This window comes from Rhipicephalus microplus, chromosome 9 (assembly GCF_043290135.1).
Source record: "Rhipicephalus microplus isolate Deutch F79 chromosome 9, USDA_Rmic, whole genome shotgun sequence".
Taxonomy (NCBI): domain Eukaryota; kingdom Metazoa; phylum Arthropoda; class Arachnida; order Ixodida; family Ixodidae; genus Rhipicephalus; species Rhipicephalus microplus.
The window spans coordinates 83,962,766-83,990,275 of NC_134708.1; the positions used below are offsets into that span (position 1 = coordinate 83,962,766).

General features: G+C 45.7%; 1 protein-coding gene across 9 annotated transcripts in view; it reads right to left on the bottom strand.

The window, feature by feature from the left end:
- Window positions 1-27,510, bottom strand: part of LOC142771973 (DDB1- and CUL4-associated factor 1-like) — a 149,023-nt gene that overhangs the window by 81,903 nt on the left and 39,610 nt on the right. For all 9 annotated transcript variants that reach the window (XM_075874008.1, XM_075874007.1, XM_075874006.1 and 6 more), the window contains exons 8-14: window positions 23,182-23,358; window positions 20,952-21,110; window positions 15,254-15,294; window positions 12,844-13,260; window positions 10,341-10,730; window positions 2,549-2,651; window positions 1,034-1,153 (exon numbers count right to left, since the gene is read on the bottom strand). In XM_075874008.1, the coding sequence (XP_075730123.1) occupies window positions 1,034-1,153; window positions 2,549-2,651; window positions 10,341-10,730; window positions 12,844-13,260; window positions 15,254-15,294; window positions 20,952-21,110; window positions 23,182-23,358 (1,407 nt within the window). The remainder of the gene's footprint in view (window positions 1-1,033; window positions 1,154-2,548; window positions 2,652-10,340; window positions 10,731-12,843; window positions 13,261-15,253; window positions 15,295-20,951; window positions 21,111-23,181; window positions 23,359-27,510) is intronic.

Sequence of the window (27,510 nt, forward strand, 5' to 3'; positions counted from 1 at the left end):
CTCTAGCGGACTGAGGCTTGTTTGGATTCTCGTTATGAAAGCGTGCAGTACAATTATAACAGCGCTACATTTGCTGTCTCGGTGCCCGCAACCCACAACGCTGAACTCTGCAACAGTAAGCTACTTTCGTTTCTGCAAAGTGATGCGCCCTGAACACGGTCCCGTACAATGATCAAGGCGGCAGCGATCGGTGCCCCTGCATGCTCAGGCAGTTGCCAGATATCAAAAGCGTGCAGTAGTCTTAAAGCGACTCTACACGACACACGCAGGGTTTTTTCTCGGTGATCGGTGATGTCATACTGGTGCGCTTTTTGGTGGTACTAGCCACATCGCCTTTGTTCTTTGCCAGTGGTTACCAAAAAAGGCACCGCCGCAATCCCGCGGAAGTGGGAGTAACAGATCAGCCGATTCCGTGCTCTGGCATGCGCAACTGCACGCAAATGCAGCAGCGCAAGTGTACAAGATGGCGACCATCACGTAATATCCACTCATATGCATGCTGTCAACATTACTTTCAATTCTAAAACCACCGTGTAGCACAGCTATGGCCCAAATCAGACAAAATATTTTTTTTGAGCAGTATGGCACAGTAATTTCCAGTTGGCACAGGTTTCCCACCACTGCAAGATGCTAGAAATGCTTCGATTTAAGCGCACATGAACAAACTCCAGATGGAGCCCTCCACTATGACAGCATTTGACATAATCGTATCTAGTTTTGCGACGTAAAACCTTAACAATTATTATTACAAGGCACACAACTTGACACCAGTAAAGGGACATACAGAAACCAGTGGGCGTCAGGGAAGGCATAGTGGCTTCTGTAATGGGCATATTGCATGCAACAAAAGCCACCTTTACAACAGCTAGACCTTGCTGGTATCACGCTATTTACTTCCGCGAGTACTAGCACCACGAAAATTCTGGCCACAGAGCTCTGTAGTGTCTGTTAACTTTAGAAACGATTACCGGAAAGCAGGCTAATTATGCAATCCGGTGCCGCCATTTATGAGACAAATATGGCAAGCTCGTACCATGATGCCGTTGTTGGCCCGGACGCAGTTCCACATCTTGCTCAGCAGGTCCTCACCGCTTTTTATCGCTGCTCGCTTTCGCACGCTGCCCGACACAACTCGGCCAATGCCGCCTCCCAACTGTTGTTACGGGAAAGAGAAAAATTGTACCGTCATGCATTGTCAACATTGTAATGCCATTCACTACGCCTAATCAAGATACTATAGTTGACTGTCCCAAATTGACCAGTTTACTGTCGTTCTGAGAAACACTGAATAAGTTTAGGCAAGTGTCTTGTTGACTCAAAGCTCCACATTCCGCTGGCAGAAATAAAGTGCTCCACTAAGACTTTGCACACTAGAGAGCTTCAGTGTTACCTGCATATGCAATGGCATTTTCGCAACACCAGGTGCAGTGTTCTGTTGAGCCGCAGTCTAATCTGGGAATGGTTTCTTGTGAGTGACAAGTGTTCTCACCAAAAAAATTGAAAACACCGCTGCCTCAAGGTAATTCAAGCACTACAGTAAAATAGGCTTCACTATTGATAATTAGGCTCTGCATTTTTCTAGTTGGGCTCTGCGCCACCAATTTGGCCACTCATGCTTATGCAGCTGTAACCAGGCAAATTGCTAACTTTACTTAGTATGCGAACAAAACTCTCCACTGGCCTCCACAAACTACAGTTGAGTAAGCAGTTTTCAACTGTATTGATAACTCTCTTTAAAAAGATATCCGGTACTAGATTAAGTACAGCAGACTGAAGTTTTAGACTAGGTTAGGTTAGGTCAAGAAAATGTGTTCCATTTAACAGGAGTTTCATTTTTTGAGAGATCAACAGGGTCGCAGACCGAGTACGAAGCCAACCACATTAGAAACAACTGTTCCAGATTAAACAGCAGTTACCTTTAAGGAATGTGCATTTACTGAAAGTTCTTTGTATTTGATGTTTTACCCACAACTTGAACTTGAAAGCATGCTAACTAGACCTTCTTGGTAGATATTAATGGTGGACAACAATGCAATACAATAAAGATGAAAAAGACTAAACGGGACTAGTGCTAGTTCAGTTTGATCCATCATGATAAATTGCAAGGCTTTACGTCTCAAAACCATGTTGTGATCATGGGAGACACCATAGTGGAGGAGGGCTTGGGAAATTTTGACCATCTGGTTTCGTTTAACGTGCACCGATACCACAGAGCCTACGAGCCCCCACAATTTTGCCTTCATTGAAATGCAACCGCCATAATGGGGATCAAACTCGTGGCCTTTGGGTCCGCAGCCGAGCGCCATAGCCATTATTGGGACACCTGTTTGGTCTTTCTTGTCTTCGTTGTGTCGCACTGTTGTCCACCATGAATAACTTAACTCGTCTTTTTAGCTAAAGGCATTGCTATGCAGGATGTACAAATGAAAGCTGCGGAACCAGCATGCCAAAATATCCGCCCTGCATCCGTGCACAGTAGTGCCGGCTAACAGCATGACATCAATGTTGCGAGGGCATGCACCAATGAAAAACCACTAAGCTTCCTCACCCTTGACATAGGTCCACAGACGCAATTGATCACAACGTTGAGGGCCGACCTCTGGACGTCGGGATCAGCAACTATCTCCCCATCGGCGGCAGCCAGAATGACGCTGGAAAATAAAACAGTGGTTGCAGTGTATTACTACTACTAAAGGTTTGTAAATACAGTAAAACCCTTTTGATTCAGACTTCATGGGACCGGAGAGAATGTCTGAATTAACTAACGGTACGAATTATCGCGAGTACAAACAAAACACTTGAAAAATGTCTCCTAGACCATCAAATTTCTATTTTTTAATAAAAGTCTGTGATTGCGGTTTGCTTCACAGAGGCAATGAGCGGTGAAGTCACAATTTTGAGAAGTTCCTGCAGGTGGCTTAGTCCGCGCACACTGTGTGAGGAAACTTTGAATATGTCCTCTGAAATGGCCAATGCAAGCACAGCCTCCATCATTGTGTGGCGTGACTGCTCGTCTGCATTACTTGGGTCTTCGTCAGCCGATTTCCCTTCGCCATCCAAGACTGGCGATGATATCGCTGTCGGTCACTGTGCCGGCCACGGCAACATCGCTGTCAATTGTGACGTAATCGCCAAAGGGCACATCAGCTGGCATGATGCTTACATAGCTTCCGTCTCGCTCTTCGCCGCTTTCCTCGTCGGCCACCACACCCGGGTCAGAAGCATTGTGCATGAAGCCGCTATGGCTGCAGCAGTTGGCGACTACTTCAGGCGTGTGTTGTTCCACGCGAATATGAGCATGTGGATTGCGCTTAGTAGCTTTACTTCAAACTGCTTGCCCGTCTCCATGCAGAGCAACGTCCGCTCAAAACCTGCCGTTGATAGAGGCTTTTAACAAACTGTGCGATTCCATGGTTTATCGGCTGCAGGAAAGCTCTTGTGTTCAGAGGCGGAAATAGCAGTTCAATGTTCTCGAGACCAGACACCTTTGCGCACGCACTACAGTTGTCCAGGACGAACAACATCTTTCGAGCCTTGGCCACAAAGCAGCGGTCGAGCTGACGCAGCAAGGCTTGAAAAAGTTTGGCAGTCATCAAAGCTTTCCTATTAAACTATAGTCACCAGGAAGCTGCCCAATATTGTTAAACATCTTGGCTTCACAGCCTTCCCTATCACTAGCAGCAGCAGCCGCTCTATGCAGTCACGTTAGCAGGCAGAAGAATTGTCACACGCTCTTTACTCCGTTTTCCGCTGACACACGGGTCTCCCTTAAACCCCACTGTCTAGTCGGGCAGAGCCTTAAAGAATAATGCTCTCTCATCAGCAGTGAAAATGTTGCATGGCTCATACACAGAAAGGTGCACGAATAGTCCAGTCCGCCAGTCCTGCACCACACTTTCGTCAACGGCACCTCTTTCCCCACACACGTTGCGGAACACCAGCCCGTGTCGCTTATTGAAGCGGTCGAACCAGCGTTTCGACGCATTGAAGGAGACAATCTTCATTATCACTGCGAACTTCTCTGCTTGTGTGCTCAAGGGCAAACGTGCATCATGCGATACAGCAGTCCAGCGCAACAGCGCTTCTTCTAGCTTGGAGCACGCTGCCGTTCAAAGCCTCTTCCTCTTATTTCCAAACATGCCGCCGTCATACGCTGGCATAATCTGGTTTACATTCTTCACGCAACTGCTCAGCGTGTTTTTCTTTGCGTTAAACTTTTTTGTGACTTCTTTTCCAGATGCTCTTGCTTGCAATACCCTCAATATTTTTACCTTTGCCACCAAATCCATAACTTCATACTTCACCTTCTTCGCTGTGGGGGTGGAGGTGGCTGGGGCAGCACGAGACGCAGGGGAAGCCACAACAGTGTCGCTTGCATGGTGGTGACGTGCTCGCACACGAAGCAGACAAGCTTGGTGATAAAAAACGGGGAAAGCACGGTGACAAAAACGACATAAACAATCAGCAAACTTTTCAAGAACAAGCAAACAATACGGCACTGATCACACAATAAGATAGATAATTTAAAACCAACAGCACAGTACAGGAGAACGATAGCACTCGGCCATCACACACCCGTGTTGGACACTCAAGAAAAAAGAATAGGCAAGCCGTTTGTTGCCTGTTGCCCTGTTGATGACAGTAGTGATGCACTGCCTTTCATTTTGGTTGTAAACGAGGGCCATGCGAGTTAGATTTTTCGCACAAGCTAATTCTTAAGCTTGTGCAAATAGTGAATTCTTGGTTCAAAGTAAATTTGAGGCGAATAATAATTTTGATCTAATAATTTCAAAACAAATCCGAATAGTATATGTACCTCATATTATAAAGAAAAATGAAGGTGTTTGTCATGATAATTTAGCTGACCACACAGGGCATCCTAAGCAGAATTTTCTTCCCACACGTGACCAATTTTGGATCAACATCTTATGTTTTCTCATACTGCAATATTGCAGCAGGCCGAAAGAAGTAACTGAGGATATGAGCAAGTCAAAACACAACACAGAGGAGAGAAGTAGAACACACACACGCTCTCTCTCATCTTCGCTTTGCATTTTGTTTGGTCCAGAGAGAGAGAGAGAGAAAACGTTATTTGCACATATTGCAGAGCATTGTAAATAGTTGGGCCCCTATTCCAGGGCTCCGCTGGCCCTAGCCATTATCTCTACCTGTTGGACCAGCCAGCGCTGATCAGCAATGGCCGAGCTGGACAGCAGTGTTCATGTTGTGGTGTTCTTCATTGTGATGTGTGCACTCCCATGTGATGTGAAACAGAATTGGTGTGGCCCCACACCACGGACATATATCTCTGTATGCTGCGAGGCAGAATACATGTAGCCTGTGTAAGTTCGTGTATGTGTCTGTTTGGATTCTGCCTAATGCCACCGATTCCATTGCTGTGAGGTTGTTATGCGATGCTGGATGCAGTTTTCTATTGTCCCTGTACTACTGAAGAATCATACCAAATTTAGGGTTTATGGGTGTTCGATCCTCTTTTGCAGTGTGCAAGGAAGCTCGGTGATTTGTGAAGCCTTAAGCCGCCTCATCTGCAAACTGGTGCCAAGTGACGTCCTTGTGCCCTGGCGCCACGATAATGGTTTGGGTGTATTCAATTGGAAAGTCTTTATGAGCTTTGGTTAGAATTTGGAAGGCCTTCATACATATTCTACCTTTTTCGTAATTTATACACGCAGCCTTCGAATCTGTGATTATTGTCAGTGGGGCTTTTCGCTCCCTGCCCTCCTTGATTGCCAGCGCGATCGCTATTTCCTCGGCTTCTGTGATAGAGGCTTGAGCTATGGAGGCACAACTTCTAACGTTCCCTTTTAGGTCTGTGACCACGGCCACCATGTTGTTTGCGTTTGCCTGATATGGTGCAGCGTCTGTAAATCTCACCGTATTCAAATATTTTGTCTTTTTATCTATGTAAGCGACTCTTGCTTTACGTCTTCCAGCATGTAAAACTTGGTCCATGTTTTTCGGTAGGGGACATATCTTGTACCAAGCTTCGACTGAGCTCGACAATCCTTTAGCTCTTTCATGTGCCTGTACTTGTTCACCGAGGCCGATCCTCTGAAGAAGTTTTCTGCCGGCTGGCATCTGTAGGAGGCGGTAAATCTGGGTGGTTACTTGCGCTTCAGTCAACTCATCAAATGTACAATCGAACCTCGATATATCGAACGGTGCGGCGATCGCGAAATAGTTCGATATATCCAGAATTCGATATAAAAAAATCACGAAAAAAATGCGTCAACAGCTTGCTGAAAACGACCAACGAAACCACATACTCGGGCAGTATGACTCATAAACTGCCTCTACTATAAATATCAATGTCTAATTCATCGCGAAAGTACGTCAAATAAATTTTATAACATGCCGCGGCAGCCGGCAAGCGGCGAGCGAGCGCCAAAAATACCCCAACTTTGCGCGCTCGCCATTTCCCAACCGCTCGGCCGATCGCTGCCATCTTGATGTTGTTTTGCTCATGAATTCTTGCGCTTTTTTTTTTTTCGCCACCCGCGGCAGTGGCGATGGCGCTCCGAGGCGGAAGTCGCTCACGATTGGGGGGCTCGCGGAAGCTTTCGAATGTCCCGCTGCCTGGATGCGAAGCCGCGATTGGACAAAGCGCGTGCCTCTCGAGGGAATGGGGGAACGCGCGGCTCCTATTGGCTGCTGCGCGCGATGACGTAGCTGTTTCTCCGGCATGCGCCGGCTCGTCGTCTGCACCGGCGCTTGCAATGCCGGCGTTCTTTGTGTGCCCCGTTTGCCATCATTCCGATCGGTCGTCACACGTGCTCCTCTATCTTTCACCGTCTTCACGAGACGATCTTCTACCGTCTTCCCGAGACGATCTTCTACCGTCTTCACGAGACGATCTTCTACCGTCTTTACGAGACGATCACTACCGTCCTCACGAGACGATCTTCCGCCGTGTTCACGGGACGCAGATTGTTGCGCTGACGGTCACGATGGGCATTTTGAAGTTCAAGACTCGGCACACGTTCGGTTCAAAAAAGCGTCAGCTGAAGCTCGTACACATGGCGAAGCTCACCTGCACGCCCACGCGCGGCGACAGTTGCACCGATGCTTCCGCTTCATCTTTTCAAGACGACTGCGTCGACGCTTCTAGCGACGAGACTTCTACACCATCGGCACAAGGATCCGTCGTGACGAGTGAGGCTGGTGTTTCGTGCTCAAGTGCGCCTGGTGTGTCGCGCTCGCCAATCGCATTGATTCCGGCCCCAAACAGTGAGACCACGTCGTCGACTGTGCAGTTCCAAACACGTTTTCGGACGTGCGAGGAGTTGGCGACGGCGGAGAGAGAACGTGCTGCTGTGCAACAAAAGCTTGGCGCTATGCCAGCGACCGAGAGAAAGTTTCAAGCGATGATGCCTGAACCCGAAGCTGCCACCGCTACGACCGAAGGCGAGAGATATTTCCTCGTGCAAGGGGATGCCCTTAGCGACATGCTGTCCAAGACCCCGTGCCCGCGCTGCCTCGCGACCGGGATGAAAGTTCAAGGAGGCACCCAGCTTGGACTTGCCACGAAGCTTGAGCTGGTATGTCCACATTGTGGAATAGTTTCAAGTTCGTGGAGCTCTGCTCGTCAGAACGAGTCAAAGGCCTTCGACGTGAATATAAGAGCCATTACGGCCATGAAACAAATAGGGAAGGGACAGACAGCCCTCAACGACTTTTGGGCAACTATGAATGTTTCCCACCATGGCCTGCACCACAGAACTTTCCAGAGGCACCTGAAGCAATTCAGAGAACCACAGCAACAGACCCTGGATAAATTCTATGAAGAATCGGCTTCTGCTGTGAAAAAGGTGTACAAGGAGATGGACCCATCTTTCTGCAAGGACATTACAGTGAACTATGATGGCACGTGGCATAAGCGCGGACATACATCTCACATTGGAGTTGGTGCAATCATCGAGTATCACACAGGCCTCATCTTGGATGCTGTAATTTTATCGAATCAGTGTCTCGGCTGCCAGGTAGGACCGAAGCCTGAAGACGAGGGCTATGCAAGCTGGTTGAAGCACCATGTGTGCCAAAAAAACACTGATGCCAAGTCTGGGAGGATGGAGGTTGAAGCAGCTGCAACTCTGTTCTCACGTTCACTGTCCAAGCATAACCTCCGGTATACAACCATTGTATCTGATAGGGACAGCGCCACATTCTCTGCCCTTCAACAAGACAATGTTTATGGGCTAGTCCCTATTGTGAAAGAAGAATGCTTGAACCATGTCCGGAAGAGGATGGGCACAGCCCTACGTAATATTGTGCAGAAAAGCGAACAGGCTCTGGGAGGGAAGGGCAGATTGACAAAAGCCCTTATTGATAAACTCACAGACTATTATGGCTGGGCACTGCGGAACAATTCAAACAATGTCGCTGCAATGCAGCGTGCAGTGATGGCGTCATATTATCACGTCACCTCAACTGACGAGGATCCTCACCATGACTTGTGCCCGGAAGGTGCAGACTCGTGGTGCCGTCATAATGCCTGCAAGGGGAATGGCGTGCCACCTCCAAAGCACAAATACAATCTTCCGGGCTACGTTGCAGAAGCGCTGCTGCCAGTCTACCAGCGCCTTTCGCAGGCTTCTCTACTGCAACGCTGCCTGGGAGCAAAGACGCGAAATGCATCGGAGTCATTCCATTCTGTCCTATGGTCCTTGATGCCCAAGGAGCAACATGCATCATTGATTGCTGTCGAGACAGCACTGCATGACGCAGTTTTGCGGTATAATGCCGGCTGCTACAGGGCCACCCAAGAGTTGTCGTCATCAGTGGGACTCACACCTGGCCACCTAACCATTTAACGAGCTGCGGAGAAGGACTCTCTGCGTCTGAGAAAGGCTCAGAAACGGATGAATGAGAAGCAGGAAAAGCGGCAAAGAAAAAGAGAGCCTAAGGACACAGCTACTCTGCAGGGTCATTTTAGACCATAATAAATGTTTGAAACTTTCGAAGTCAATTTTCTCAGAATGACCTTTTTGGCCAGTGAGGCTGCTTAGTCAGGTGATCTCTCTGGAACTGCTGGTCTGATTTCTATCAGGTTTTTTTTATTATGCACCTTAATAAATTGCCCAGGGCAAGACAAGCCCGCTTTTTCAATTTATTGTGTCTGTAATTTGTAATAATTAACTAAAACTTCATTGATGAGAGCCAAATTGTGAACACTAAATTCAGTGCTCTGCTAACATTTTTTGGCAAGGAAATTTAAAAAAAAAGGCTCTGTCTTGCCCTGAAGCACCTATCCAGGAACCATCATAGTGAATTTCACAGTGCTAGCACATTTTTCAAATTCTCCAGACCCTGACTAAGGGACCCATGTGGACTAACTACCCTGATAAATGGCTGTAACTTGGGAACCAGTGAACATAACTGCATGAAACTTTGTGGTTATTCAAATGGCTTTGCTATTAGTGTACCCTGAAAATTTCATTAAGATATCTCAACAAACAAAAAAGTTGCCCTTCGAAGGTAGCCTCCCCCCTTAAAATATTGAGCCTGCTTTTTGTTGGCCATGGCGTGTTTGACGACTGCGTCCTCAATATAGTCTAGGCGATCCATAAGTGATAGGCCGGTGCCTTCAATCGCGCCGCAGTGGCGGCGCACAAGGGCCAAGGCAGCTACGACCTCAGCTGATGTCAGGAGCGGGGCACCATCAGCGCTTGCGGGATCCACCTCGGCAGAGTCTTCATTTGGCTGCTCAGCAGTAGCTTTGGCGACAATCTCCACATCCGTGAGCTCCGCCATTCGCGCGACAGGCCTAACTTCGAACGCACGAACACTGCGAGCACAACGACCGATGCCTGCCGATGCTACGGGGGCGGAGCTTGCAACAAGTGCGCAGTGTGCCGTTGACACCGTAGAGACTGCAAGCTGAAAGGCTGCGGCGCGCGTACGCCGCTACCTTAAAAGTGGCGCTCTACCGCTACTTTCGAGAGTTGCGGGAAAGCTCGCCGCCTGTAAATAGAGCGCGGGCGGTTTGGGGTGGCTGAGTTCGATATATCCATTATATGTCAAACTTTGTTCGAAATAAAAAATTAATAATGCATGCGATTTCCCGCATGATATAGGAACCGTTCGATATAGGCAATAATTCGATATATCCGTGTTCGATATATTGAGGTTTGACTGTATTGTGAAGTCCGAGCGCTAATAGCTTCGCAGTTGAAGTGCTTTGTGGTAGTCGCAGAGCTGCTTTATACGTCATCCTTATTATTTTGTCAGCTTTTTCTTTCTCCAAATCCTAAAGAATATGCACCAACTGACCCAGACCACAACTCTGCTAGAAGATGTCCAGAGAAGCCATTTTCACCAACCTCATGCCAGCAGCCGAGCGGACCTGGCCCGAGGGCAGGGCCACGTTTTGGCACAGGGCGATCTGCGCTCGCGGAACCACCGAGCAGACTGCGAGAACGTCCAGGGCGGCACGCACGGTGTCCGCCTTGCCCGAGTGGTTCCAGTCGTACGAGAGCGCTACGGTCTGCAACAGCAGCGACACCCCGCCCAGCCGCACCAGTTCTTCAACGGGCAACCAGCGCGCGCGGGCGGGAAGGAGCTCCAGCAGCGTCCACATGTTCTCCGACACTGCCTCACTCGTGAAGCGTGCCGCCCGACACCGGTGGCCGACCACCGTCGACACCACCGCAGACACTGGTGTTGACGACATGATGGTGCTGCTGGCGGACGACGACCACGGCTCCACGCTCCTGCATGAGCACAAATTCAAAGAGAGAAAGGGGTGACCCCACGCAATATCACATGCAGCAGGAAATGTCGTAGAAGGTATCTATTTCAGAGCTGATTGATATGTGGGGTCTAACGTCCCAAAACCACCATATGATTATGAGAGACGCCGTAGTGGAGGGCTCCGGTAATTTCGACCACCTGGGGTTCTTTAACGTGCACCCAAATCTGAGCACACGGGCCTACAGCATTTCCGCCTCCACCGGAAATGCAGCTGCCGCAGCCAGGATTCGATCCCGCGACTTGCGGTTCAGCAGCCGAGTACCTTAGCCACTAGACCACTGTGGCGGGGCTCTCTTTCAGAGGTGAATAATGAAGGAATGTCTGTCTTCATTACCCAAATTTAAGTTAATTCACACAACTTTATTTCAATGCTATCGCTCTTACATACCATGAAAGAGCAGGTGGTAACATGTTAATTTGTGCATTTTTCATTAATTAATACTAATTGGTGTGCAAGCAAACACAAAGTCCATCATGTGATATTTTCATACACTAAACAAAAGATCAACTTTTAAGCTAAAATACACGAGAAATTTGTTATTGGTTATATATATTAAGAGAAAATATCATCTTGGTATGGCCCCATGCACAGGGCCAGTTGCCCATCAGTTCACTCAACCACGGTAGTGTCACCAGCAACGTTATCTTCTGCAGCAATACGCAGTACTGGTAAGTTTGATGAGCAGTATTCGTTCACCCAGCAAGCATGTAAAAGTAAGCACACAGTGTTTTGAGCTGGTTAAATTGACACATGGTGAGTGACAGGCCTCTGAAGTTGGCGCATAGAATCGCCCACCTCTATGTTGACAAGTCAAAGCACAAACACGAGGATCTGCAGAGGAACGAAGCTCATTGTCATTGGCAATAAAAACAGCAGCTGCAATTTTTATTTCAGGGTGATATATCCTGACATAATTAGGATCACAATAACAAGTCAGAGGAAAAAGCGACATCCACTTCGACTATTGTTTGGCCGTATTAGCTCAACAAAAGTTTTCACCTAAGAGTTCAGCTACAGCGACTGGCGATCTGGATCTGCCATACTGGCACCGTAGCTAGTGTTATCCCAAATGTTGCCATTTTTTTTTTTGCCGTGAATATCCGGAGGGAACGACCGAGCAACAAAGATAACTTGTTTGAAAGAAATATACTTTCTTTGTGCGCAGGGAACGTTTTCAGAAGGAAGATAGAGCCGAGAGATTTTCGTGTGCCGACCCGTAAAGTGCTAGCCGCTGTTCCGAGAAATCCTTGGCAGAGGGGGGGGGGGGGGGGGGGGGGTGGTTCTGACAAACTTCTCTGAGCGATCCGCTGCCGATGCGTAAAACGGCTATCGGCGGTTTCAATGAGCCAGTGAGTGATGTGCTTTGTTGCTTGTGAAGAAGCACATTGCCACAATTGCGCTACCGCGTTGTTCTTGCCTGCAAAGTACGAGGTTCGTCTCGCCACCAGGGGATTAAGACGACTCCGCGCGGTTTACAAGCATGACGCACCATCGTCATCCGACCGAGTATTCGCTTACAGCTTTTAACTAAAGCGTAATTATATACTAAGTGATCGTTGAACCGTTAACACTTCACGAAGTAACGTTTTTTGACAGCCGTGTACTTGCGACGCACAAGGAGCAGACGACGATTTCCCGGAGCAAGTATCAGCCAATGACGAGGCAAACTGGGAAAAACATGGCAGACACGGCCAATCAAAGTCCTCGTAATATTCAACAAATACTTGATTTTTGTGTTTTTTTCTGAATGGAGGAGCAAGCTGAAGAGACGTATTTGAACACAGACAAATGCTCTTTTCGGTGAGCCCAAGAAGGCGGCTCTCAGCTCTGCCGTCGCAAAGGTACAATTTTTTTTAATACTGCAGATTTCTCGCGATTTTCAAAACAATTTTCGTAACCCAGGAGGGTGAAATGAATCATTCGAAGCACTTCCACGTGGTTTTCAGGGTAAATATTATGGAATCAGATAGAAAAGGAGTTACAGAAACTGAAAACTAGATTTTCAGAAAATCAATTTTTCACAATACAAAAGCTGTGTCCCCCTTAACCCACTCACGAACTTCGACACCAACCTCAAAGCGGACGGAGTTGTCGCAGAGGCAGACTGGGATGGAGGAGGGGAGGACGCCGAGGTCGCACTGGTGATGCTGGTGCCGCTGCTGGTGGCAGTGGCGTTGCGTGTGTGCGACCTCCGCAGGTGGTCCGCCTTGTGCGCCAGGTGTGCTTCAAAGTAACGCTTGAGGGCCACGCATACGTGCCGCGCTGTCTGACGGCTGGCAAACACCTGGTCATCCGACGGGGTCGCCGAGTCGCTGTTGCTACCGCGTACGAAAACGTCCAGCGTGCTCATCACGTTGAGGAGCTTGCGTAGCCCGTCCTGCTGGTCAAAGAGCTCCAGCAGCGAGCGAAAGGGGAATGCCAGGCCAAAAAACATGGTTGCATGGCAACGGCTGGAGTCGTGAGAGCGCTCCAGCAGCCACAAGGCGTACCTGCGTTACACCAAAAGATGCCAATCACAATTGGGTCTTTAGACTGTCTTGAGGCACAATAGGCTTTCCAATCTCTAACAGCAAGTGTTCCGGCAATGGTGGGGACAAAGCAAAAAAAGAACCAAGGATACGATAAACAGTTTACGACATGCCGCCTTGTGAATTTAATGCGGATTGGAAAAATAACACCTCGAGACCATTAATGTCGTGCAGCTGTGCAATTTGATATTAAAGCACCAACCACCAACAAGACATTTCATTTGCTTATTTTGTTAACCACGCTGCCAATGTGATCATAAGTTAGGGGGCAATTTAACAATACAAAATGTAGCAGGAAATGTAAGCAGCACAATGAATAAGCAAGTGACATTGAGCAGGGCTTACAATGGAAGCTGGTACCAACCTAGAACATTTCAAAGTACAGTCATACCTCAACATAACCAACATAGATATAACAAAAATGAAATACCAGTTATAATGCAATATAAGAAAAATAGTCTTGCAATAGATACAGTGTTCGGAATTACATTTATAACAAATTTTCATAAAACAAACTTATTTTCGGATATAATGAGGTTTGAGTGTAATGTAATAGAAACTTCCAGCGTGCATGCACAGAAACTACGAATATGATAAAAATTTGAACTAACAGATAGAAAAGAAAAATCACTGAAAAATAGGCTTGTGCGAATAGTAAATTTTAGGTTGAAGCGAATAGTGATTTTAATCGAATAATTTTGAATCGAATTCTAATGGTATGTATGACCTATAAAAAAAAAGCGGGAATATTTATCATAACTTAACTAACCTGCACAACATTTCTTTTGAATTGAAATAGGGGCTGTATGCAAACACCATTTTTTTTTAATTCAAAGGAAGTCGAAACAAGCTTGAGTAGTAGTTTTGGTAGGATGCGAGTAATAACCTGCAAGATACTTCATGCTTTAAAATTTATTATACTTGGAGCACATAAGCCGCCATAACAAGCGTAATAAAATGAAGAATTGATTTGAGGATAACATGATCCTTTAAAGGGTCCCTGCAACACTTTTTCAAGTAGCCATGGAGCCAGTAAACATGCTTGTTGCCTCACAAGTTTACCGCCGCAAAGTTTCTAGAATCAGTGCAGTACGAGCAGAGTTCCAAAAATTTGTTGGACGTTGCAATTGCATTCTCTTTTCACGTCCTGATGATATAGCTGGAAGCTAAGCAGAGTGCAATGGCACGGTGAAAAAAAAAAGCGTCACATGCACTTTGTGACCTTGAGCACTTTTTTTTTTCTTCAAGTACGCGGCTTTTCAGTGCGATCGCGCATGTGCTCGTATACAAGCAGCAGCCTCCTGTAGCCGCCCTGGTAACGACGAGCGCGCCATGCTCAAATCAGCCAACGGCTGTGGTCAGAGCCATACATTCCTTCTTGGCTGTGACAAGTGCTTTTTGAGTTTGTAGTGTCATTTGCCAAAGAAAGAAAGCAATTTTTAGCTTTGAAAATTTATTGTGAATTACAGGCTGCATGCTGCGCTATAATATTTGCCTCGCGTGTTCTCGGCAGCCTCGAATACTGATCAGCAGCGTTTTCTGGCCATGCGCAGTAAATTTTGCAGGGCCCCTTTAAATTTAAAGGAGGGCTTCGCGGCAAAGCAAATTTCCCCTGAATAGGTGTTTTCACGGCTTAGCAATCTTACGTTGCAGTGAAACCCTCTTTAAAGGCGGTTACATGCGGATTATTATTCGTTCATTGCGAATATTTTGAAAAATATTCGATCGATCATTGCGAATATTTTGAAAAATATTCGATCATTCAAATTCGAATCGAAGCGAATTCAAATACTCAACCATTCAGTGGAATATTCGAAGCACTTCCAAACAAGATAAACAGCTGTGTCTTGCTAAAGATAAAGGTGCTTGGTCGCCCCTCACCCATTTTTAGCCCTGTGCTAAGGAACGCACACAAAATAATAAAAATAAAATAAAAATAAATGGTGGCACTTACGCAACTAGGTCAGCCAGGACGGATTGAGGTAGCATGCAAACCTGCAAGAAAAAAAAAAGATGAAAAGAGTACTATATGTTAAACACAGTTTTACAATATATATATATATATATATATATATATATATATATATATATATATATATATATATATATATATATATATATATATATATATATATATATATATCGGTCGTAGGTTCGATTCCTGCTCACAGTTGGTAATTTTTTCATCCACTTTTCTTTCTTCTTATTTACATTCCATTGGTTTTCATAACTTCCCCTGTACATTCCTTGGCATTACTGTCTGTTATATCTCATTAATATTGTGTTAAAACACGGAAAAACGAGCCCTTAGGTATACACTTCTTTCCCTTATATATATATATATATATATATATATATATATATATATAATTCGATACAACACTTTTAAAAGGTTTGCAGCATTTTCCGTGTGCAGGTTGGTCTCGTGGTACTGCATCATGATAACGCAAGGAGGGTGGCTTCATTCAAAGCAACAAATGGGATCCACTCTTTGCCCCGTTCTAATTATTCTGCAATTTATAGTTGCAGGGGGGGGGGGGGGTATAAGCAGGGGTGGGATATATGAAAAAAAAAATATGGAGGCTCGAGCGAATATTCGAGACTGTGAAATATTCCAACGAATATTAACGTATGTGAATTAACTTCTATTCAAATTCATTTTATTAGAAATTTCAAAGCATTCGAAACAATAGGTGCGTGCCAATTCGCATAAAATCTATCTGTAAAGATAGTTTCGCTCCTGCACAGGAGTACTGTAACCTGAGAAAACCTTTTTCAGAAATCTGCACTGCCGCGAAGCTTCGCTTCAACGATGAACATGTGACTCTCACATCGACTTATCATTTTTTACGTTTAGGTTATATTCTTGTTATACCAGCTTGTATGCTCTAAGTATAGCAAATCTCAAAACGTTGCATCTTTCACATGTTATCACTTGCGTTTTACCGAAAGTAAAGCCCTGCTACTACTCAAAAGTTGCTGTCACTTCCTTTGGACCAAAAAGAATGACATTTGCACATGTGTCATTTCCATTTTAAAGGGCCAGTCAACAGGCTCCGACTTTTTTTACACCCCCTAAGCAAGCTCGCTCACCTTTCCTACGCGTGACCAACCTGCTTCCACGCAGCTCGTTAATTGGTCTAAAACATGTGTCAACAACCAAAAATGAGGTCAACGCCGCCGATGGCCAAGTTGACATCACTGCGCGTGGTAGGAGGTTCGTCAGGCGTAGGAAAAATGCACGAGCTTGTGTGGGGGGTGTAAAAAAGTCGGAGCCTGTTGACTGGCCCTTTAAAGAAGATATTGGGACATCTGAATTTAATAATATATATTGGGAAGGTCATTTGGGTAATGACAAATGTTTTTTTCTGTATGTGATACATACTATTCGAAGTCTATTATAAATTATTCAAACCAAATTACTATTCCTCTGAATTCGCTTTGAACCTAAAATTAACTATTATTCGCAAAAGCCTGATAACATGGCATTGTTGTGAAGACTATCCCATAAAGAATTGTTTTTCTACTTTCAAGCCAGATGCGCCAGGGAAATACAGTTGAATCTCATGAATTCAAACACGCTTAATTCGAACTTCCGGTTAATTGGAAGTGACGCTGCGGTCCAGTCAAGCTACGCGTATTCTGATAGGCGAAAACGCTCTGTAATTCGAATGCACAAGCACTTGCGAGGGTTAATTCGAACATACCGCGCTTGGAAAGTGCTCTCAGCACCACGCCCAATCCCGTGACGGCATCTCCAACACCTCAACGCCGTGCGTGAAAAAGGAAAAGAAGAGGAAAGAAAAGGCTGCAGCGGAATGTTTGCTCTCTCTCAAATGCTGATATGCGATGCACCTGTGCCACGCTTTTATCTTTTCCATCCCTGCCACGTAGAGACTCTTCCTCTTTCAATGCCGCACACGATGAGAGAGAGGAAAAAAAAGTTGTCGAGGAGTGTTGGCTCTCTCTCAAATGCCGACTTGCGACGCGCCAGTGCCACGCCTCCCCTTTTCCTGTTGCTGCCACGTAGAGACCCTTCTCTTTTGATTGATTGATTGATTTGTGGGGTTTAACGTCCTAAAACCACCATATGATGAGAGACGCCGTGGAGGGCTCCGGAAATTTCGACCACTTGGGGTTTTTTAACATGCACCCAAATGACCCTTCTCTTTTCAACGCTGCGTGCGGAGAAAGAAAAAAAGAGGGAATAAGCATCTGCACGTAGGTTCTTTCTCAAATGCTGATCTGCATCTCTCTGCGTGGAAACGCTCCTCCTTTCTCGTCATGCCCTAGCTACGCTGCAGCTCGGCAGAAGGTAGCAGCCGAGACGCAGTCGTCGTCTTTAGAGAGTGTCGGCGCACGCAACTTCTCTTGCCAGGAGAATAAAGAAGGCGAAGTAGAAATGCTTTGCAAACTCTGTGCGAAATCGACTGACTCGCTGCAAGGCAAACGTGTGCAGACGTGAATCACCGATTGCTTCAATTAATGACGGATGTCCTGTGATTTGTGAATAAATGTAAGTCTTCTGAAACTTCCCCCTAGTGAGTTAGCTCGCCACTGCATCGTAAGTGCTCCGTTCATATAGCTTTCATTATTTCTAACTTCTTTTAATTCGAACAAATTTTCGGGCCTCTTAGAGTTTGAATTCGATCAGTTCCAATAGTCCAACCTGACAACGCCACATTTAGGGACATGCCTCGTACGGGCTCGTACGTGAGTTAGGCTTACACCGGTGACTCGGCGACCGCCGTTGATCGCGTCGAGTTGGTTATCCTCGTTGTCCTGAGCCATAGCGGGGATCTTTCTGAAGTTCACAGCGAACGAACCACCGCCACACCCGCTTCCCAAATTACTGTAGCACGCAGCTTCTTTACTGCCGCAAGCAGTCAGTAGCACCATGACAAAATGGCGCATGTCCGTGCGCGTCACGATGGTGAAGCAGACGCCGAAAGCGCCCCTTGGCCAATCGGATGCCTAAATTTGGTCACGTGCTCCAAGCAGCCAATTGAATCGCGCGCTAGTGCTTTTAGATGACGCGTTTTTGCTAAAAAACCAATGAGCAAGGTGAGCCAGCGGTGGCGGGAAATTGAAGATGAAGAACGACCCTTACAAACAAGACCAAGATGAACACGATAGCTCGTGTGTAACGGCAACAGTTTGGCGCGGAAAAAGCGCGATTTTAGCGTCTATTTGCACTCACATTCATCTCACAGGGATGTTATAAATCGACATTGTGCCAGAAATAATGACGCGAGAAGCTAGAGACTTCTCAGATAAGTGTAAAAATAGGTGCAGCTTTCAAAAATGTCAGCTTCAGAAAGCAGAATTTTTCGCGATTTTTGGGACCCGTGTCCCCCCTCAATGAGATCCAATATATTTCTTCATTGAACCTCGAGGAGGGGCTGGGGGATTTATAAAATGACAAAAATAGTTGGCAATTACTGAACACACAGCCAAATGTATGCTGAAGGGGGCAGCGTTTTCAAAATTTTTTGGCAACTTTGCAATTTTTTGCAATTTTTTGCAAATGTTTTGCAATTTTTTGCAGTTTTGAAGTTGACATTTTCTCCAGCGACACTGCAATGAGCACACTTGCACTACAAACAAGAAACCCTACGAAGAATTCTTTACGGAGTAAAATGAAAAACTAAGATTGCAGCCACCTGAAGCACAGTTCAAGGAGCTTTACAAAAGAAAGGGAATCAAAATCTGTGCAGTGGTTCCCTAGATATTTGCTCCACGAGCTGAGCATAATGCCAAAAAACAGTTTTGAGAAAACTGCGTATGAAGTTTCACCTTCTCTTCACGTCTCTAAAACACCTAAAAGTTGTGATCTTAGGTTTGGCTTGTGACATTTGATTTCTCAGGCATCTGACCACTGCCGAGTGTGCCTTTGTTCCTTCTTTTATTTACAAACAACAAATATGAATTTCAAACCAAGTTCTCCGTATCAAGGAGTGGTGTGATAATAGGAATGACAGAATAGATAGTAATTGAACAAGGCCATATACTGAAATGATTACTTTTTTTGTGTTCAAGCTATCATTAGTGTAATTAGGTACTTCTTGATTATTAACATTCACTGGACATTTTTTTTAAAAAGAAAAGTTTAGTGCATAAGTAAAATGGCTCACAGCCTATGTCTTATTTCCAAATGACTAACAGTTATGAGCAGAAAACTGGTGGCAAAGAAATTGTTTTCAGGAGTTTATTTAACGACGCAAGTTGAGCGTATAAAAACTTGTGCGCTTGCTTCATACATGCTTTTTTGCCACTCTAGCCGTGAAACGCACCTTCATATGGCCGGTCGCGGAAATGCTAATCTACGAGGCTTTCATGGTCTCAGAACATTCATAGACGCTCGGGGCGATACCAAGCAAGGCTCTAAGCACGTCTAAATTGAACAACAAAAGCCTATTGACAGCCCTCTATATGACCGTGAAGTGCGGGGTCGCAAGGACAACGCAGCCGGCACGTGATGATGCCGGCGGCGTTCAGTGACGGTGTGCGAAATGTGTACCGACGATGACAAAAAACTGGCGCTCACTGCGCTTGACATCGCATTTTCTGATGCCGACGTGCGAAACTGCTAGCCGCTGTTCCGAGCAATCCTTGGCAGTGGAGGGGGAGGTGGGGGTGGTGACGAGCTTGACAGGGGGGTCTGCTGCCGATGCATAAAATGCGCGTCAGCGGTTCTGAGGAGCTAGCGAGTGATGTGCTTCGTTGCTTGCAAGGAAGAACGTTGCCACGAGTACTTTAGTATGGCATTCTTGCCCGCAAAGATCGTCTAGCCGTCAGTGAAGTTAGGCCTAAAGACAACTCCGATGACGTGGCGCGCTCGTAGACAGCGTCATCGCTCGTAGTAATCCGATACTAAATCCGGTTACAGCTTCGTTGCTTGCAAAGAAGCACGTCGCCACGAGTGTGCTAGCGCGTCGTTCTTGCCCGCAGTCTCGCCATCAGCGGCGTTCTGGCCTAAAGACGACTCTGATGACGCGCCGCGCTCGTATATTTCGCGCTCGCTCGCGATGACACGCTGCGCTCATAGACTATGCGCACGCTCTTTGTAATCTGATCGTGCATCCGCTTGCACTCCTAACTAAAGCGTAATTATATCCTAAGTGATTGTCGAGCCATGAACACGTCACGAAGTAGTGATTTTAGATAGCCATGTCCTCGTGACGCACAAGCAGCAGACGACAATTCCCCGGAGCGAGCATCGGGCCAATGGCGTGGCGAGCTGGGGCAACATGGCCGCCCCAGCCAATCAGGGGCCTCTAAACGACATTTAAATATCTACTTTTTGTGCGCTTGTTTTTAAATGGAAGTGTCAGCTGAGCAGGAAAATTTGGACAGGGTAAAAAGCTTTTTCTGATGAGCCCAAGACGACGGCTCCCTGTTGCGCCCTCGCAAAGGTATAATTTTTTGAAAATCCATGTTTTTTTCCATTTCCAGAAAAACTTTAGCTACCTAGGAGGGTGAAACGAATTTTTTGAAGAATATCTGCACGGTTTTCAGTGTAGATATTTTGGAATCAGATAGAAAAAGGGTTCCAGAAACTGAAAACTTGATTTTTTTGCCATTTTTCGCGATACCAAAACCGCGTCCTAAGGGTCCTTCCAATTTTTCAAACTACAATGACCTTCGCTTACCCTCTCCATGGCATCCTCGGAGTAGGCCAAATAGTAGAGACAGATGGAAACGCCCGTGGCGGCCACTGACGGCCGGTGAACCTCCAGCAGACGCTGCAGACCACCCACGGCGATGAACTCCAGGGCAAACTTCTTGTGGCACAGCAAGGCTGCCAAGTACTGCACGTGATAGGGGCAAGAGAGGGTTGCTCAAAAACTGAAGATATGGAAAATTTGCTCAGATATAAAAATTAAAATGTGGGGCTTTAGGGCCATCACGGTGTAGAAAAGAGTAGATAAAAGTGCTAGATTGCTGCTTAAATGGAACTGCTGCTGCTCATACGACTGGTTTCATCCTTGAATTAAAAACCCCTGTTCATCTCTCAGTTGTTTGAATTCCTGTCAAACAGAACAAAAAATGAATGACCCCTTCCCACTCTTTCAAGATTACTTGAAGGTTCTTTTCCTTATGCAATGAATCACATTCATCCCCCGATACATTTCTACTAGGCTTGTGCAAATATTCAAAATTTCTCAGTATTCAAAATGAATGAATAAGTGAATAGTAATCTGCATGCAAACTCCTAAAAAGGTGGTTTTAATTTGCAGTGTACAGGTGTTAAGCCATGAAAACACCTATCCAGGGTAAATCCACGCTGCCACGAAGCCCCACTTTACGCAAAAAAAAAAAAAAAACCTTACGCTCACATTGATTCAACATTTCATTGTGATAGCAATTATATGGACAGTCTCATAGTTTTTTGCGGCCGCCGTCATTCACATATAAGTATATATGTACACACACGCACACGCTCACTCACACACACGCACACACTCACTCACACACTCACTCACACACACACATATGGGAAAGGATGTGCTAGCTTCCTCTTTCTGCAGAGCGAACATTGCCTTTCTGGCTGCGTCATCTGGGCGCAGTCTCATCTCGTGAGCGAACAAGAGGGGGGGAGGCACTTATGGTTGCCGCTCCATGGCGGCAACGATTAGCGCGCTCCTTGTGCCCCCACAGAAGGCAGGAGTTTCTACGGGTTGCGCTCTCAGCACGAAAAAACGGTGCCAAAGTGTACCTGGAGTGGCTGTATTCTCTTACACCAGTGTTTTGTAGAGTTGCGTGAGATCAGACCTGAATGAGGTGGCTGCCAGCCTCACTTCGTATAACATTGCAATTTGTCGCTATAACAATCATTGCTTCACCTTTTCTGTGGAACTGATTTTGTGCAATCATCCCTGCCAGAGTGGTGAACTGCACTTGACAACATGCGCGCGAGATACTTAGCCACCGGGAAAGCTTCTTGAGAGACAGCTAGGCCTCCAGCGGCTATGCACGTTCTGCAAGTTCTGCACTGTTAGCAATAAGTTAGTCGCGTTCATCTGCACCTGTGAATTCATTTTATGCATCATTTGTGCGAGAAAAACGCAGGGCACGGTTTTATTTGCTTGCTATTCTTCGCGTGACCTTCTTATTTGTTGCTATGACATTCACTGCTTTGCCTTTGCGGCAAAGCTGCGACTTTTGCTTGAAGTTTACAGATTTGTTATATAGGCTTATAAGCTAAATATGGCAAATTTCGAAATGTAACATATTTTACAGGTTATCACTAGCATTTTACCAAAAGCCGAATCGTGCTACCATTCAATGTAATTTCCGCTTCTTTTGAACAAAGAAAAAAGGCATTTGCACAGGCCTTGTTTCATATTTTTAGAAGTATTGTGCAGGTTAGTTGGGCCATGACAAATGTGCCCATTTTTCTTATTAATATATGCTATATACTTATCAAATTCGATTCAAACTTATTCAACCCAAATCACTTATCGCTTCAAACCTGAAATTCACTATTCGCACAAGCCTACTTTCTACACCTAACACTCCAGATTTTCCCACCTCAAGCGGTGATGCAGTGCCTCTCAGATCAGCCTAACTTTCACCAAGCAACAATGTCATAATGACGTCACAAATTTTGCTGATCGTGATGTCATCACACAATTTTCTTGTATCACTTAGCGTTGACACCTTGCAAATGGTTACTTTTCATGTTTACTGAGGCATCATAGGTTTTCGCAGTAATCGTTACCTAATACCTCTAGGTTCAGTTTAACAAGTCTACAGCAGGCAGGCTTGTCTTCAACGATATGATAATTACCCGACATTAAGGTGTGTGTGTGTGTGCTGTTGCTGATAAACTAGTACCACTTCAGTTACATAAAAGATGAGTGCTAAACTTTAGTTCACCTTGAGTGCTTCGAAGGCTAGCCGGACGTCTCGATTCTCCTTGAGGTTTGCGTAGTGGAGCAGCAGGTGCAGGGTCTTGGCCTCTAGCACGGCACCCAGCAGCTCCTGGTACTCGCCCAGTGGTGTCAGGTACTGAAGGATCAGCCGCTGCTGCATCTCCACAGTCAGGGGAAACACCTGCACGAGACACGACATGGCTCTAAACGAATGCATTTAAACTCAAACCTCATTACAGCAAAGTTGCATCTTGCACAGAAATAAGTTCATTATATAAAAAAATTCAGTATAAAGTATATTCCTAACATTTCATCTATTACAAGACATTTTTTTCATTCACTTTGTTATAACTGATGAACGTTATATCCGGATTCGTTATATTGAGGTTTGAAGGAAGGAAACTTTACCGTTAGATTCGCACATTCTCTGGTTAAGGGGAGACAAGGTACTTGAAAAAAAATTATTTTTAGATCAGTTTTGATGAAGCTTGGTGAGCTTATATATACTATTTGTGTGCTTATTTCGTACACGCTATTATTTTTTGTGTATAAAGTATAGTTTCTATATTATTAAATATTAAATAAGCAACTTTTCTTCTAAACTTACAAAGTTACAAAGTAAATCAGCATATCACAATAATTTGGAATCGGAGCTGATTGCAGAGCAACAATAATGAATGTTCTAAACAAATTACAAAAAAGTTATGGTACATTGATTATTTGCCAATGAAATCCTAGCTTGTAATTGACTCCCTCAGAAATGTTCAACATACCATACCTTTTGTTCAAATTGATTTCTAAAAGAGCGTAGTTGATCCCTCTCTTTAGGAATCGATATATCATATTTACTCGCATTATTCTCGCACTTTTTTTTGTGGAATACCAATGCAAAGTTGGGGTGCCAGAATTACGCGGGAAAACTTGCCACGAAAACGTACAGAGCCAAAAAGAAAACGAAGTGGCCGCAAATCCGGATTCACACACCAGCAACTAACAGCAAGCTTTGAGAAGTACTAATCAAAATCCAATAAGGTTCAACACAAGACAAGATTTATTTGAGACGCAAAAAGTGCAAGCAAATAGTCAAGAGTTAAAATACCATACGCAAAGCTTGTGGGCGTTGCGGTAGCGTTCTTCACTCAACAGGAGCCCTCAAAAGGTAAGCGTTGGATGTTAGTATTGGGCTGAAAGCTGTTTAAGGGGGGACACTGTACTTGAGACGAAATTTCAGATATTTTCATGCATTTATAAAGAAAATTCACAGCGTGATTGAGTTTTTGATGCTGATTTCAAAATGCAATTACTGTTTCCTTAAACTAATTACTACTTTTCTAGATATCCTAAAATGAATTAGCTATTGTTTGCCAGTATAATGAGACAGGAAATTTGTATTGCAGAGCTACTATTGGCACATGCCTGTATACTAATGAACAAAAGCTACTCAATGGTAGGAGTGCTTTTTTTATTTGATAAATTTGACAAGGTTTGTCGCACCTTGCACTTCAGTGTTGCAGACACTACCCCTTTATGCACCAATTTTGGGCAAAAATTAAATTTTTGAAGATAATAATAAAAAATTCACACCTACCTTAGAAGTTTGGCAGCTTGGGCTAATTGGTATGGCATGACGATAGTTATAGCGCGAGAACAAAACGAGGACACAGAGATAAAAAGAAGGACACGAAAGACACGAGTGCCGTTGTGTAAACTAAAGATACAGCTACATGTCACAACAAAAATAACAGTTCCAGCTGCTCTGGAGGCAGAGATATCTTTTAGACAAGTTTGCAACTGCAGCAAAATTTGAATTCTGAGAAATCATGCAAAAACATAACAAGTCCATTTTGGGCAGACAGTAGCATGGAAAAGCTGTTTATTTACAATGATTTGCAAATTCAGCTTTCTCAGTAGGCACTAGGCATGTAGTCCTTTTTTGCGTCACCTGAATGGCGTTTTTTCAATGTCCGCTGCATGTTTTCCACAGAGGCACACTTGCGAGCTAATACGGTCGCCTTGGGCTTGTCTCTCAACTAGGCCGCTTACCAGTTCGGTGACGCCTATGTGCGACGAATGTGCGCACGTAATCCGCGATACGTCCTATAATAAAGCGGCTTTCCGGCTTGTCCAGATTGAGTTGTTAGTGTCGCAGACCGAACTCGTGCACTCGCTCACTAATTTCAAGTCTCCAAGGGCAGCAAGGTGTTAGTTTCCTTTTCACGTAAGATTGCCACATTTTCGAGTGGAGGCGGCGGCGAAATATGTTCATCGTTGCGGACGCATCGTTACAAGCACTCCACCTGTTGCCAGTAGCCTTCATTGCGCAGGCGGCGAGCACGTTCACCGTAAACGGATTGATTTTCTGCTGTTTGCCGACGCGCGGCGAACTCCACTCTGGCGACCCGTCACGCAGTGCACGTGAGACGGGGGGAACCCGCGGCATCGGCGCGTTTAGCGATAAGACTGCGCTTCCGTTCCATCGTTGCGAAGATTGCTACCTCTTGTAGCTTCACTTCTGCTTTTTTACTTGCCATCCTGTAACTGTTAAAGCTCCAAAACATTGCCGCTTTCAGCGACATTGTCGACAACCGACAGGCTCGTACGTGAGTTACGCCTACACCGGTGACTCGGCGACCGTCGTTAAACGCCGTGAGTTTGCTATCCTCTCTGTCCTGAGTGATAGTGGGGCTCTTTCTGAAGTTCAAGCGAACGAACAATCACCACACCTGCTTCACAAATTAGTGCGGCGAGAAACTTCTTCACTGTGGCAGGCAGTCGACAGCACCATGACAAAATGGCACATGTCCGTGCGCGTCACGATGAAAAAGCAGACGCCGGAAACGCCACTTGGCCAATCGGGTGCCCAAGTTCTGTGATGTGCCCCTAAGCAGCCAATAGAATCGCGCGGTGGTGCTTCTCCATGACGCGTTTCTGCTGAAAAACCAATGAGCAAGGCGAGCCACTGGTGGCAGGAAATTGAAGAAGAACGACCCTTCCGAACGAGACCAAGATGACCACAATAGCTCGTATGTGACGGCAACGGTTCGGCGTGGAAGAAGCGCGACTTAAGCGTCTATTTGTGCTCAGATTCATCTCACAGGGGTGTTATAAATTGATTTTGTGACAGAAATAATGACGCGAGAAGTTTGAAACTTCCAAAATAAGTGCAAAAATAGTTGCAGATTCCGAAAATGTCAACTTCAAAAAGTCGTATTTTTTCGCGATTTTCGGCCTTTTAAGACCCGTGTCCCCCTTAACAGAATCCTCTGCAGTCTTCTTCTGAAGAAATATAGTTTACCATCAATACCAGTCTTAGGCACACGGCAGGCCCAACACGCCTTGGTGGCTCTCAGCTGCCGCCACCAGTAGCGAACACAAAACTCGTCGACTCCGAAGGGCCTACTGGCAGCCCTGTTGCCGTTGTTTAGTGCATGATTAATCACTTTCAACTTGAAAGCAGCCGCGTAACTTCCGTATCTCCCCATAACGTAACAAGATTACGAACACAATATACACATCACGCCGCGACGCCCACTTGCCACTTTGGCTTGGATTAGATTGGATTGAATCTCGGTGCAATAATAGTACGCTCCATGCTTAGGAAGCGCCAGATGGCGCACGCTATCATAATTAGTGGCTGGAGCGAGAAGACGTTTTTACTGCAGCAATTTTCGGAGGTGCGATAATTACTCGAAGCAAAAAAGGGAATCGTGTTTTTGCCGGGCAATGTGGCGGGTGTGAGAATTATGGGAGTGCAAGGATTACATGAGTAAATACGGTAACACTAAAGTGAAACGTGCCCTCACAGAGGTGGCTGAGCATTCATTGTGCACTGTTTCGCCACAAGGGCAAAAGAATGAATGCTACAGCAACAAACTGCTATGTCACGCGAGGAACGGCAAGCAGCTTGAAACTTGCAGCGCACACCTCAAGCAGAAAGCCGGCACGAAGTGAGAATACACCCGACGAACTGGACAGCCAACTGTCACATTTCTTACTTCGTATGTGAGCAGTGCGCTCCTTTCCTGCAGCCACGGCAGCAAGCAAATTGACGTTCGTGCTCTATTTTAACTACTGTAACTTCATATCAAACATGCAGTGGAAGCACAAGAGGTACAGAGCCCCCAAATCCCGAGATAGCATGCGCAAGTGAGCCACCACCCACTACGTTGGAGAACATCTATACACACTTTGACCAAGCCTTGCGGAGGCGCGCACGCACAGCGACGCAAGGGGGGCGTGGCACGACATGCGCCGGTAGTGCCATCTCACTACTGGTTACTAAAACGCGCTGAAGTTTCCGAGCTCCAAGGACTACCAGCGGTACATAGTGTAC